This window comes from Saimiri boliviensis, chromosome 2 (genome assembly GCF_048565385.1).
Source record: "Saimiri boliviensis isolate mSaiBol1 chromosome 2, mSaiBol1.pri, whole genome shotgun sequence".
Classification (NCBI taxonomy): domain Eukaryota; kingdom Metazoa; phylum Chordata; class Mammalia; order Primates; family Cebidae; genus Saimiri; species Saimiri boliviensis.
The window spans coordinates 78,113,434-78,127,484 of NC_133450.1; the positions used below are offsets into that span (position 1 = coordinate 78,113,434).

A 14,051-nucleotide genomic window follows, 5' to 3' on the forward strand; every position below is an offset into this window, starting at 1 on the left:
ATAAGTATAGCACATAAAGAGAACTTAAGAGAGAAGGTCTACAAAGAAGGAAAAGCCAGAGTAAATGAAGGTCTTTGGGAGTCATGCTACGACCAAATAGAGAACCTTCCTGAGCTAAGCAGAGGATCTGCACTTCTTTCCATGAACCTCCCTGTACTTCATTTTATTCCTTCATCCATCCATCCATCCATCTGTCCATCTATTTTCCTGAGACAGTCTCGCTCTGTCACTTAGGCTGGAGTGCAGTGGGAAGATCTCAGCTCACTGCAGCCTCCGTCTCCTGGGTTAAGGTGATTCTTGTGCCTCAGCTTCCCGAGTAGCTGGGACTGCAGGCGCATGCTACCATGCCCAGCTAATTTTTGTATTTTTAGTAGAGATGGGGTTTCACCATGTTGGCCAGCATGGTCTTGATCTCTTCACCTCATGATCTGCCCCCATCAGCCTCCCAAAGTGCTGCGATTACAGGCATGAGCCACCGTGTCTGGCTGACATGTTTTCTAAGAAGACAAAACAAAAGAGTTTAAAGTATTCTACAAATCCAGGGAATGCCCTGGATGACGACAAGAATGTTATTCCCGCAGAAGTTTCTTTGAAATTCAGTTATGCCTTTGAGAATTGTTCAATGTGCTAGTGTCTTATAGAAGAAGTTTCATAACTGATTACTAGTCGAATAGAAATAAGAAGTAGGTAGTATAAATAAGGGTTTAAACTTTTATATAGTTTTTTTTTTTTTTCCTGTGGTCTGATTTTGAAAAAGACTTCCCTTCTCATTAAGATAGTATCTGAGTTCAAGGTGCGAGAAAAGAGTTCCTTTTCTGTCAAATTGAGAATACTCCTCGATTTCTAATTTCTTTTTAAGATATGACTTTGAATAATTTCAAATGCATCTACTTAATTTAGCTTATCTGGCTTCTACCTGGCTCTTTCTGAAGACTGTACTTCTTTGAGCTTTGAAAAAGGTTTCTTTTCTAGGAAACATTTTGAAACTATTGGGAAGTCTCTTAGATTGAGCCCTCAATTACCATGATTATAGAATGACTATATCTTATTTAAGTGGTCTAAACTAGTTTAAGACCAGGGTGATATCTTCTGATTATTGCTAGTTACAAAGTTTTGGACAAAGGCATTTTTTCCTCCTTTAAAATGGGACTGGTGTGAAATAAACATCCATATTTATTATCAAAGCTTCATTTTAGGATGACTGAAACTCCTGCCCTTGCCATACTCAAAGGCTCTTGCCTCTTTGGGCTAAAGTATAGCTTACCCATGGCAAACTACCCTCATCTGGGCTATATACCCCAAATGACTTTGACTTCTTGTCTTCTTCCACCCTGTTCTTCTCCTTGTCTTTTTATTTAGTTATTTACCCTTCCTGAAGTAAGTGATTTTCTTTGTCTTTGTAAGGATTTCTCTTCAAACTTTCTTCTTCCATGAGACTTTGTTCATGATACTATGGTGACACTTGGATAACCAACATAATACAGTGTCATAAGAGTCATTGTGTGACAAGTGAATCAGAGAAAGATTCAGCTCTTAATTACCATTACTATAGGAATGATTTTAAATCGTGGGTTACTTTTTCTCAGTACCAACCAAAGGCTTGCCATAGAGCAGGCCATCAATAAACAATGCTGAATCAGCCGGGTGCAGTGGCTAGTGCCTGTAATCCCAGCACTTTGGAAGGTTGAGGCAGGAGGATTGCTGGAGCCCAGAAGTTCGAGACCAGCCTAGGCCACATGGCGAAAACCCACCTCTACAAAAAAATTTTAAAAATTAACTGGGTGTGGTGGCATGCACTTGCAGTCCCAGCTACTTGGGAGGCTGAGGTGGAAGGAATGCTGCAGTTGAGAAGGTCAAGGCTGCAGTGAAACACATTCGTGCCACTGCATTCCAGCATGGGTGACGGAGTGAGGCCCTGTGTCAAACAAACAAAAACGATAATAAGAAAACAACACTGAATTCATAAGGTGGACTTGAAAGTTCATGCTCTCTACCACTTAGGAGCAGATATCCTAGTTTCTTCTCCATTCTTGCCTCCTACTTATCTTTCATCTCTATGGGACAGTTCATTCCTCATTGTTTCTTCTGGCAGGTCACATTTAAAAGGGGAGAAGAAGGGAATGAATCCTAAGACAGATAATAAGATAATAAAATAATTTTCTGACAGTATTGGGAAAAATGAAATAACAGAGGAGACTGAAGTTAATAATTAAAATCTAGTTTTTAATTACCTGAGGAATATGTTAATCTTAGATATCCTCAGTCCCTATTTGCGCAAATAATTAAAAGCTAACATAATATATTCACACCAACGTAAGAATAAATGCAGTCCAAAAAATTGAGGCTAACCTGGTAGGGCAGAAACTGGTAATCTGTATCAGCTACAAATGCTAACTAAGTAAGTAATTCAAAATTTTTTACTTTTTAAGAAGTAAAAAGAAATTGGTGCAATAAATTGGGTTTAGATGTGGACCCTTGCATTTTAAAGATTTATTTAATCTTTAATATATTTAATCTTTGGAGAATATATTTCTAATATTTGCAATATAAGTATTTATTAGCAATAGGCGCACCCCATCTTGTAGGGAAGTGAATCACAGGAGTGTTTTAGTATTTTACTTAATAAAATATATATAGAATATTATTTCAACATATAATCAGTATAAAAATATTAGGAAACAGTTTACATTCCTTTTTTAATATTAAGTCTTTGATATTCAGTGTGTATATCTCAATTTCGAATAGCTACATTCCAAGTGCTCAATAACCCCATGTGGTTAGAGACTACCATATTGGACAGCACAGTTGTACACCATGCAGTCAATTTCAGATGCATGAAACATTTGAGGCTGTTTTTCAGTCCATTAAAAATTCTATTTTTCTCTGAAAGAATTCTATACATATGGCAGCAGAATAGGTCAAACGTAACTTTCATTTTCTCATAACTAAAATGTATAATCAATGAGAGCAGGGAATTGAAGAATGTGTTAAAATGTCCATGAACGTTGAAGATAGATTATTTGGTTAGGAGAGCTATTTATTTGGTTTGATTTGAGAAAAACTTAAAAAAAAAAAATTATCAGTATTGCCGGGCACGGTGGCTCAAGCCTGTAATCCCAGCACTTTGGGAGGCTGAGGCGGGTGGATCACGAGGTCAAGAGATCGAGACCATCCTGGTCAACGTGGTGAAACCCCGTCTCTACTAAAAATACAAAAGTTTGCTGGGCGTGGTGGCGCGTGTCTGTAATCCCAGCTACTCAGGAGGCTGAGGCAGGAGAATTGCCTGAGCCCAGGAGGCAGAGGTTGCGGTGAGCCGAGATCGTGCCATTGCACTCCAGCCTGGGTAACAAGAGCGAAACTCCGTCTCAAAAAAAAAAAAAAAAAATTATCAGTATTCTAGTTTATTAAGATCCCATGGCCAGACCATCAGCAGCTACTAACTTTGGGAGAGGGCATTTTTTTTTTTTTGGCATAGATTAATTGGGGATCCCAAGAGACACAGCCTTCGTCACATGCCTTTTTTTCAAGATAGTCTTGGTAATAAAACCCATGTTTTCCGATTAGACTTGAATATTTGGTCCAGGAAATTGCTCTGCTACCTGATAAACTCCAGTGCTACCTATGACCCTTAGATCTGAATTGATGAGAATATCCAAGACTGTAAAAAAAAATCTTACAAAGTAGGCTACAGGATGAATAGGATATTTAAAATTTCCTCTAAAATAAGCATTCCTTCCTGATGGATGCCTTTCCTGGTCACAGTGTAATGGTTCTTCAATTTATCACTAGGACTTCACAATATGATGCAAAAAGAATATTCTATGAGAGGATGGCAGAGAAACCAATATATGTGCAAGTTAGTAAAGCAATCATTTTCTAAATTATTCAAAAGTGTAGTAAATGTAGGTTGTTCAACTCTCCCTTAGGTATTAATAATGTGTTTGACTCACTAGAGTTTCAGAGTTTTAAATATATTTATACCATAGAGGGGGAAAAAAACTCAAACGTATGTGTTTTTTTGTTGACTATTAAGATCTGATAGTAAATTTACAAGCACAGAAGCCCTTTCCATTGCTTTCTCTCATTCAAAAGAGCCAAAAAATCCTATGCCATATAAACTAGGATACTTGGAATCTAGTTTTGGTTGTGCAATTGACTCAGGGTGCATCCTTCATCAAGGTTTTTAACCGTGCTTGAATATTGCCAATAAGAATACATCCAGTAGACTTTGTGAAAATCTTATCTCAAAGTAGTTTACTCTAAGGCAAAATTATTTTTCTCTGTTTGCCATCTTACTGCTTTGACATGGCAAAGCAAATCTTGGTTCCACTCTTGAATAAATGTCTCCTTCGTAAATCATATAAACTCATCATCAAAGTACTGAACATGACTTTGGGTGGAGGGTTTGTGGGGATTTGAGCTTTGTAGCAAGTGGCCTGAAGTCTCCCGGCTGGTTCATGTTCTTGAGACCAAAGTCTCAAAGACTAAGAGTTTTATGATTGCTGCCTGAAACCAGTTTTTCCCCTCATACTTTGAATTAATTTGCTTGTTCACACTCCATTACCATAAACGATGACCCATAACATTTTATAAATGTATGCTAAGTTATGTTGCTTTAGGGAATGATTATTTATTTACCAAGAATTTTATCTGTGCATTAAGGATTCAGGAAAAGCAAAATAAAGTATGTTTAAAAAATGCAAAGAAAGACCACTTGATAAAAGATTATCCCTACTCCAATTTTGACAAACTAATGAATCTTCAATCACATGCAGTTTAAAGGGCAATGAGCTCCTGATGATGAAAGATTAAATTATTTTATTTAATATATAATGTGATTTTCCAGAACCTAGAAAATCATTAGATACCTTTATAGCTATTATCAAAGCAGAGGAAAATAAATATACTTCCTCTATAATTTCCAACTAGATACTATTTGTTACTTATATCTTTATGTCTATCACCAAAGCAGGGGAAAATGAATGTTTTTTAAGTTCTAACAAGAAAATATTTGCCACTTATACATTCTTTTGAATTTTGAGCCTTTAATCTCAGGTTGATAGACTTCTTAGACCACCATCGATAGATAGTTCCATAAATATTTACACCTAGGTGATCCCCCTGTTGTTGTAAACTTTCTTTTATTATTGTAATATTCAAACATATGTAAAAGTAATGAGAATAACCAAATAAATCTTAAGTACTCATTATTGAGTTTCAACAATGATTAACATATAGCCAAACTTATTCCACCTAAGCCCCTCCCAGGCCTGCCACTCCGTTACCTAAAAACCAATCCCAGTAAGAACCAGATGATTCCTAAGGCTCATTTCAGAATAAAAAACATATGATTCTAACCAGATTTCCATATCTTACTGATCAACATTATTATGTTTGTACATTTCTATCCCTTTGTGATAAAAGGCAGTATTTTAAATTAAGACAATGAAAGGTTTGTTTTTCTTGTTTTGAAAGTTATTACACATTATGCCTATAAAACACTACCAATGGTCACAATTTGTAATCATAGTGTATTTAACATAGCTGAAAACACGTATCTCACACACAAATTGACTTGTGTTTTTGATAATTTAGGACAAAAGTTAGGTATGTGTAATAGACTGACATGAAAAAGAAAGCTGAAAGGTTAGTATTTTCCAATGTAAGGGAACTACTACTCTGCTTGTCATCTATTACTAAACTATGTATAATAAAAAATTAACATTCTTTTTGTTTTTTTCCCCCACAGATTAACAGTGAGAGCTCCCTGGGGAACTGGCCTCAAATACTAAGAAACTCTAAAAAGTATCGGAATAAACTCTTAGGTGCAGAGTTTAACTCCAGCAAATACTTTAGGGGTGGCTTCTGGTCACTGGACTTTAAGGCATTTATTGCTTCAATGTTAATGTCTATTTTATTTGGCTGTTGTTAGCTTAGTAATTATTTCTAATTTCAGATATTCCCAATTTGAATGCTGAAGTTGCAAATTTGAACTTTGAAACACTGTAGAAAAGGTTATTTTCTACAGAAAACATTTGTACATTTTTGCCCTTTTATAGAAGATGAGCATTAGGTACATTAATTTATGTGGTTTAATGTTTGTTAACTTGACTATATTTCCTTTATTCGTATCCATAACAATGTCATTTGGTTTATATCACAAAATTCTAGAGGAGAGAGGTCAAGTCACTTTAACTCACTTTACACAGAAGCTCTTGTAAATATATGCTTAATAAATGCTTTTGATTGTGACCAAAAAAATGACTGAGACGTAATTAATTCTGTACGACAAGCAATATGATCTTTCATCACAGTATCAGAAAAAAGGACTGAAACAAGGAAGCACCTACTGCTCAGCCCATCATGACAGAGTGTGATTTTCTCCTTTATGCCTGAGTCCCATCATTCTCTACAGCTGTTCAGTGAGATAAAGAAAAGTGCCATGGGAAAGCAGCCTGAGGATGGAAAGCAGTCATGAAGAGCAAGGACTCTGCAATTCTGCAGACATGGGTTCAACTCATGAGCTATGTGACCTGGGTTTCTTGACCTTAGAAGTTCATTGACTTTTGCAAGCCTTTGTTTTCTCTTCTACTAGATCCATAGCATTTTATAAAACTTTCAGCATCCATAACATAGCAATAATAATAGTACCTCCCTTGAGGGGTTATTTTAAGGACTGAGTGAGAATTTTTTAAGTGTGATCAGTGTCTGACACATAACAAGTTCTCAATGAAAAGCTGGTTATCACTATACTGCATTTAAAGTTAATGCTTTTATTTACAAATTATTTTTAGTTGTTAACAGCATAATGATCCAAATATACAGTCATTCCATTGTTTTTGTTTTGGATTAGTTTCTATAGAGTTAGCTTCTATAAGAATAATATGTGTCTTAATTTTATAGTATTTTATACTTTTTATAGTTTCTTTCCATGACATCAGAACACATGGCTTTCATAGAAAGTCTATATATTTCTGTGAGTCCTTTTTAGTTATATTTTTCTTAAATGCTAACAACAATGGCAGTTAGTAGGGCAGAAAAGGAGTCCCATTTTGGTTAGTCCTATAGCATAGAAGTGGTTATGAAAAGTTGGCCACAGGAATTAGGCTGAATACTGAAAGCAAAATTTTCTTTCAGAAGTAAAGGTGCTAGATTAATCTTTTTTTTTTGCCAACTGTCAAATAATTATTACATTTGTTTAAATATAGAAAGGTCTCTAGGGTATGTTTGATAAAAACTGCAGAGTGCAAAACAATGTGGAAAATATGTTCTGGTACACGTTTGGAAATAAACATAAACAGAAAGTAAATGTTGATAGAAATCCAGATATTTATAGATATATGTGTATGTTTATATAAGCCTAGAACATTTCTGGAAGGATTTACAAGAAACTGTTAGTAATGGTTGTCCTGGAGAGAATAACTGAATAGTGATGTTAGATGAGAAACATTTTATTACATATTTTTTAGTACTTGTTATATATTTTATTAGTATTAGACTTTTAAAATAAAATGCTAGTATAAAAATTACCACTATCATGATCAATGATCATTTATGAAATTCTTACCCACTGTAAGCTAAACTTTATATTTACAGAAAGTAATGTTCACAAGCATCTTGCAGGAGAAGCAGAAGTTATACAGCTTGTACAATGGCTTGAACAGAGCAAGTAAAGTAAAAAAAAACAGTTGTTTTTCCTGCTTTTAAGTAGAGTTTTCAGAAATTTATAATTTTTCCTGCTTTTAAGTAGAGTTTTCAGAAATTTATAATTCACAGTCACCAGTATAGGCATTTAGCTCTTTACTAACATAGAAAATAAAAAGGATTTATTCAATTACGATCTCAAATCACTGGAATTACAAATTCTGTCAATATCTACTGCACCTAGAGTTTCATTTAAGGTTCAGCCTTAATGTCTTTTAAACCTATTTTTTATTTTACCTATTAGGATAATTTTGTCATATAACTTTTTCTTACTTGGAAATTATAACCAAAATTTACACAAAATCCAACTCGTTTCTGACTAACCATGTTCTGCTATTAAGTATGAATATACTATTGCTATTACAGCTTTTAAAGGCATTATAATCATAGTTACAAAAAGTATTGCCTAGTTATACTATGTCAATTACCTTCTATTTTAGAACAATTTAGGTAAAACACAATTATTTATCTTTTTGCATTCAAAATCTGTATCTGAGTATAATCATGTAAGTGTCTGAGTATCATCATATAATGTTTCTTCTATTGGTGATTTCTACTTGAGATTTGAGGAACTACCATAAAAATGTCAAGGGCCACAAGGAGGCGGCAGCATAGCTATAGCACATTGCAGGTTTCACTACTTATATTTGAGGGAGATAAAGCAGGAAATAGCTGAGTCAAATTCATTAGCAAGCAATAAAGAGATCAACTGAAGAAGGCCCAGACTGCTACACACGGAAAAGCAGACTACGCCAAACAATTTCAGCAACACGAGAATGGGCCTGGCTGCAGAAATGTGCCCATTGTAGCAGATTCTGTGATTGAATATGAATTCTGCTCCTACTTGGGCTATGTGGATACCCCTTCATGATTTAATCAAGATGAAGTTTCCTGGATAACTGAGGGTCAAGTCTATAAAAAGAATAGCTTATTACTATACTCATTCAAAATAATTATTCAGAGCTAGACCTAATATTTAATGTTTCAATTTGCCCTTCCTTGGAGTCTGAGAATAAAAATGCTTTAAGTTAAAGTTTAGTCTTTAGTTTCATTTTATCTCTTCAAAAGCAATACAATATTCCAAACAGCTATCACTTTTGTCTAATGCAGCTGTAACATTCCTACTGTGTGGTCATTTAGATGGCTTTCTTTTTCTTTTTTTCTTTCTTTCTTTTTTTTTTTTTTTTGAGGTAGAGTTTTGCTCTTTTTGCCCAGGCTGGAGTACAATGGCATGATCTGGACTCACTTGCAACCTCTGCCTCCTGGGTTCAAGTGATTCTCCTGCCTCAGTCTCCCAAGTAGCCAGGATTACAAGCATGTGCTACCGTGCCTAATTTTTACTTTTTTATTTTTATTTTATTTTTAGTAGAGATAAGATTTCACCACATTGGTGGTGGCTGATCTCGAACTTTTGATCCACTCACCTCAGCCTCCCAGAGTGCTGGGATTACAGGCATAAGCCACCACGCCAGGGCTTTAGATGGCTTTCTAATCATCTGTTCCTTCAGAGCTTTTCTCCCTTATGAAAGCCATGGCTTTTGCAATTATAAATAAGCTACTTTTCTCTGTCAGGAATGTAGTCCTAAGAGCAATGTGAATTTATTCCATTTCTTTTTTAATGAAGTTAGAATTCTATTTTCTTTTGTTGTAAATTGAGGAAGTAGATGAATGAGAATATTTAAATTATGATACTAACTTTAAAAAAGGAGGCAGCTTTAAAAATTATCATGTGTGATGTGGTACTGTGGGATAGAATTTCAGGTCTTTTTTAACAAGAACTTTTGTTCATTTTAATTCTTCAGAAAAAAAATGAAATCTCTTTTTATAATGCCCTATATTTCTTCTCTTTCCGCCCTTTCTATATCTTGTAAACTCCTGGTGCCTGCTTCTGTCAACCTTCTTTTCCTTTTTCTTCTCCTTTTTCTGACATTTTCCTTTTCTTTCCTGCACATAGAAAAGGACAGGAACACCTCTGCCGGATTTCAAGAGTTCAAATTACCTGCCTTCCAAAAAATCTTCGTGGGGGCTACCATGTTGTCTGAAATTGTCGTATTGCTAACTTCTTTTGATTAAAGCATCAAATATGCCAGATAAAGTCTAAAACTTTTATCTATAAAGAAACCAGCCATTTGGCAGACTGTTGCTGATTTAGTAGACAGGACTAGCAAGGTCTGGTGGGGAAAGGGGATAAAGAAACAAAATTAACAACACGGGCTCCTCCTCAGGAAGTCACTCAGTCTCTCGGGGGAGGATCCAGAGTCAGGGACCCTAGAAGCTAAGGCAAATACATTTTGGAGATGGATTTTCTTGTGGAAGGAAAGGTGAACAGAACCTAAAGAAAGATTTTCCCTTTTATTAGCATCTTTCCTGAGAGTAGTATTCCTAGACTCTCTGGAGTAGATGATCACTTAAAAAAAACATTGAAGGAATGAACCGATGAATACATACAAAAATAACTGCTTCAGTCATTTTCTTCTCTCTCTTCAACTTGAGCAAGAGTAAACTCATTTGAATATGTGACATCTAATCATTCTCTTTAGTAGGTAATTATGTTCCATTAAGAATGATATTTATTTCAAACTTGTCTGCAAGAGCAGGAAGATAAAACTGATCAATATATTTTGGAGAAAGTTATGGAAGACAAAATCTACTAAGATATAAGATTAGAAAAAGTGCTGCCTCCTACTTCTAACAGACTTGGGAACCCTGGCTGTATTCCTTAAATAATGAAAAGTTTAGCCACTTCTGCTGCTTCTGTACTTAAATTTAATTTGGTTATTTTTATATGCTTAAGCACATTCAGGAGCCTCAGGCAAAGTTTTAAAGAGGAAGGGATAAAATGCTGAATCTTATAAATCTCTGCCCTCTAAGAATATAACAAATACCTGTATATACTAAAGGCTGGCACCCACAGTATTAACTACTGTGAGCACAAGTGTTTTGCTTTTCATACAGTCGACATGGAGACATTAATACTGATGTGAAACCAGCTCCAAATTCAGTTTGACATGTTTAACCAAGTGTGAATTAAATAGACTATAATCGTAAACAAGGTAGAACATATTGCCTAACATTTAGAGTTCGTTCTTTAGTTCTCTATCCTAAGTCAGAAAATTTGTGGAGCCCAGCACAGTGGCTCATGCCTGCAATCCCAGATCTTTGGGAGGCTGAGGTGGAAGGATCCCTTGAAGTCAGGAGTTCGAGACCAACTTGAGCAACATAGCAAGACACTGTCTCTACAAAAAATAAAGTCAGGTGTGGTGGTACATGCCTGTAGTCCCAGCTACTCAGGAGGTTGATGTGGGAGGATTGCTTGAGCCCAGGAGTTCAAAGCTGTAGTGAGCCAGGGTCTCACTAACACACTTCAGAGCTTGGGTGACAGAGTGAGACTTTGCCTCAACAACTAAAAAAATTTTTTAAAAGACTGGGTGTGGTAGCTCAGGCCTGTAATCCCAGCACTCTGGCAGGCCGAGGTGGGTGGATCATGAGGTCAGGAGTTTGAGACAAGCCTGGCCAAGATGGTGAAACCCCGTTTCTACTAAAAATACAAAAATTAGCCGGGCATGGTAGCAGGTGCCTGTAATCACAGCTACTCAGGAGGCTGAGGCAGAGAATTGCTTGAACCTGGGAGGCGGAGGTTGTAGTGAGCCAAGATCATGCCACTGCACTCCAGCCTGGGCAACAGAGTGAGACTTTGTTTAAAAAAAAAAAATCCAAAGAAAAAAAGCATCTGTGAAATGCTTTCTTGTGTATTTTCTATTTACTGAAAAGTAGGGACAGTTTTGTAAGTAAGATGGATGGTGTTTGAATAGACTTCTTTGACTGTTTCGCAGTCATAGTGTAATGAAAAAGAAGGAAATGACCTGAAGTTATGAATAAGGGAGGACACTTGCCTGCGTCCTTCAAGCTTACCTTTGCGAGTTGCTCGTGAATCTCAAGCAGGCTGGGTCGGTTGGCCTTGGGCCCACTGACGCTGCCGGTGTTGCGATAGTACTCAATCTTGGGAACCGCATCCATGGTGTTGTGGCCAAAAGTTTGTAGGTAGTATGTCTTTGTGTGAGAATCATAAGCATGAAAACTGGCATCTGTTTTAGCAGTGTCTCCACTTTGGAGGAAATTGTCATAGCACTCCTGATTCCCAGGCCTAAAGCTGATTCTGAGTCTTTTCTGAGCTTCATCCCCAAAAGAGGTTTCTTCATAATGTGGTGGATCAGTGTCATCATTTGCAGCTGCACTGCTCTCATGGTTCTCATTTATGACATTAACTTGAAAGCGATTGGTATTACTGGGCACTGAATCCAGAAATATATTGGAAGAGTTGTTCAGTGACATCTTCCAAAATTGATTTTTTAGTGAGCTATCTACTTTATGGTTGTTTAAAAAAATTTATATACTTCTTCCTCAAAATAAACACTAATGTGCTTCCATTAGGGAGCTCTTGGCTCTTGTTCTAGATGATTCAATAAATAGATTCTTGATATATTGTCTCCTATACAGTCTTCAGGATGTTCTTCAAAGCTGTCATTGAAAAAGAAAATTAAACTTGTTCCAAGTAATACAAATGTATTTAGGTAGGGGTGGGATATAAGGGAATAATTTTCTTTTACAAGACATATAGTTTTAAATTCTTTTTAGTAAAATTTATCAGTGCACTGGAGTTCACTATGACTCTAGAAAAGATGTAATTCTACCTACTGAATACAGTAAGAACTGATAAGAATGTTCTCAGCCTAAGACATAGTTGGCTGACAGTACTAAATGCTAAAACTGCAAAGTATTCTGATAGGAATGACACTACATGAAATACAAAGCAAAAAACCAAGACTTCTAAAAATATGTTTTTGCTAGTTTATAAAAATCTGTACATGTTCAATTAAATAGTTTGTTCCAAATTTTGTTACCTATGCAAGAAGTGAAAAATTATGTTTTAGAATATGTATGTAAAAAATACATCCCATCAGGATGATGTCTCTGTAAATTCTTGGATATTTTACTATTCTTTAAAACATTTCATTTGCTCATACATTGGTTTTGCAAATACTAACATGAAACCCTAAAAAAATTACAAGTATTTGGGGTAAAGAAATAAGTCACAGCCCTTAAAATGTCCCTAGCCATATTTAGGTAAAATACTCATGCTCTGCTGACTCATTTTAATAAAATGTCCTAAATAATTGAGTGGTTTATATTTGACTGTGAGATGAATAGACTTCATAATAATTTTCACAATTTCATAATACTGGCCTGTCTTAAAACACTTTCTTTAGAATTATGTTTCCTTATTGATAACTTAAAATTCGGCTTTTCAAGGAAAGTTCTAGAAAAATGAGATAAATATAAACAAAAATTTGCCTCTCTCCTGCAGTTATTAAAGCCGTGTCTTTGAATTAAACCCCTCAACTTCATTTCCCAAGTACCATTTCCTGGGGAAATTATAAGTGAGGCTATTATCATTTTAGTTTTTACCAAACAGTTCTCTTCATAGTCCTTGACACCCTCACCTACTCTTCAGATTTTACTTTATGACATAATATTAAGTATGATTTTTACCCTGCCCAGAAATGCTCAACTTACCACCAAGGAGCCTTCTTCTGAGGAAAGGTAACCTGCTTCAGCGTCACCCAGGACTATATGGGGCACTTAGCTTTCAGCTCAGAATGCTAGGCTTCTGCTTATTGGTTAGAAACTTTCTTGAAAGAGATGGCTGTCCAATGATTGGCCTGGAATAGTACTGTAAGCCCCACCCAGTCATTAGCCCTGAGGAACTGTAAGTACCATATCAACTGGTAACTTGTAGTAAATCATTAAACCTTTTAGACAGAAAGTAACATAGAGTTTCTTTAATTCATAAGGAGAATTGGATTGCTTAACAGCAATCATCCAAAAACTTTGAGCATTGCGTTAGTCATTTGGGACTAGATAAATTGAGTTCCACAATCTTATTTCAGATGAGTCCTAGTGACTTCCTATTGTTTAGTATGTGTATCAAAATACAGCTCTCCAGAGCAAATTTCTAAACTCTGTAACTAGAAAGTAGTATCTGAAATGATTTTATCTTGCTTGTAGCAGATATTACCTTGACTCTTCTGCCTGGGAAGTAAGCAGATTGAGAGTGGAATCAATGATTTATTGAAAACTTTCTACATATGGGAAAACTGTTTTTTGTTTGTTTCTGAGACAGAGTCTCGCTCTGTTGCCCCAGGCTGGAGTGCAATGGCACCATCTCAGCTCACTGAAATCTCTGCTTCCCAGGTTCAAGCGATTTTCCTGCCTCAGCCACCCAAGTAGCCGGGATTACAGGCGCCCACCACCAGGCCTTGCTAATTTTTTGATAATTTTAGTAGAGA

The 14,051-nt window shown here is 35.9% G+C and overlaps 1 protein-coding gene across 4 annotated transcripts in view; it reads right to left on the bottom strand.

The window, feature by feature from the left end:
- The window catches only part of SLC12A1 (solute carrier family 12 member 1), a 105,361-nt gene extending 91,986 nt beyond the window's left edge, over positions 1-13,375 (bottom strand). For all 4 annotated transcript variants that reach the window (XM_010339497.3, XM_003928888.4, XM_003928887.4 and 1 more), the window contains exons 1-2: positions 13,279-13,375; positions 11,617-12,222 (exon numbers count right to left, since the gene is read on the bottom strand). In XM_010339497.3, coding sequence (XP_010337799.2) covers positions 11,617-12,036 — 420 coding nt within the window. In that variant the 5' untranslated portion in view covers positions 12,037-12,222; positions 13,279-13,375. The remainder of the gene's footprint in view (positions 1-11,616; positions 12,223-13,278) is intronic.
- Positions 13,376-14,051: the final 676 nt, after the last annotated feature.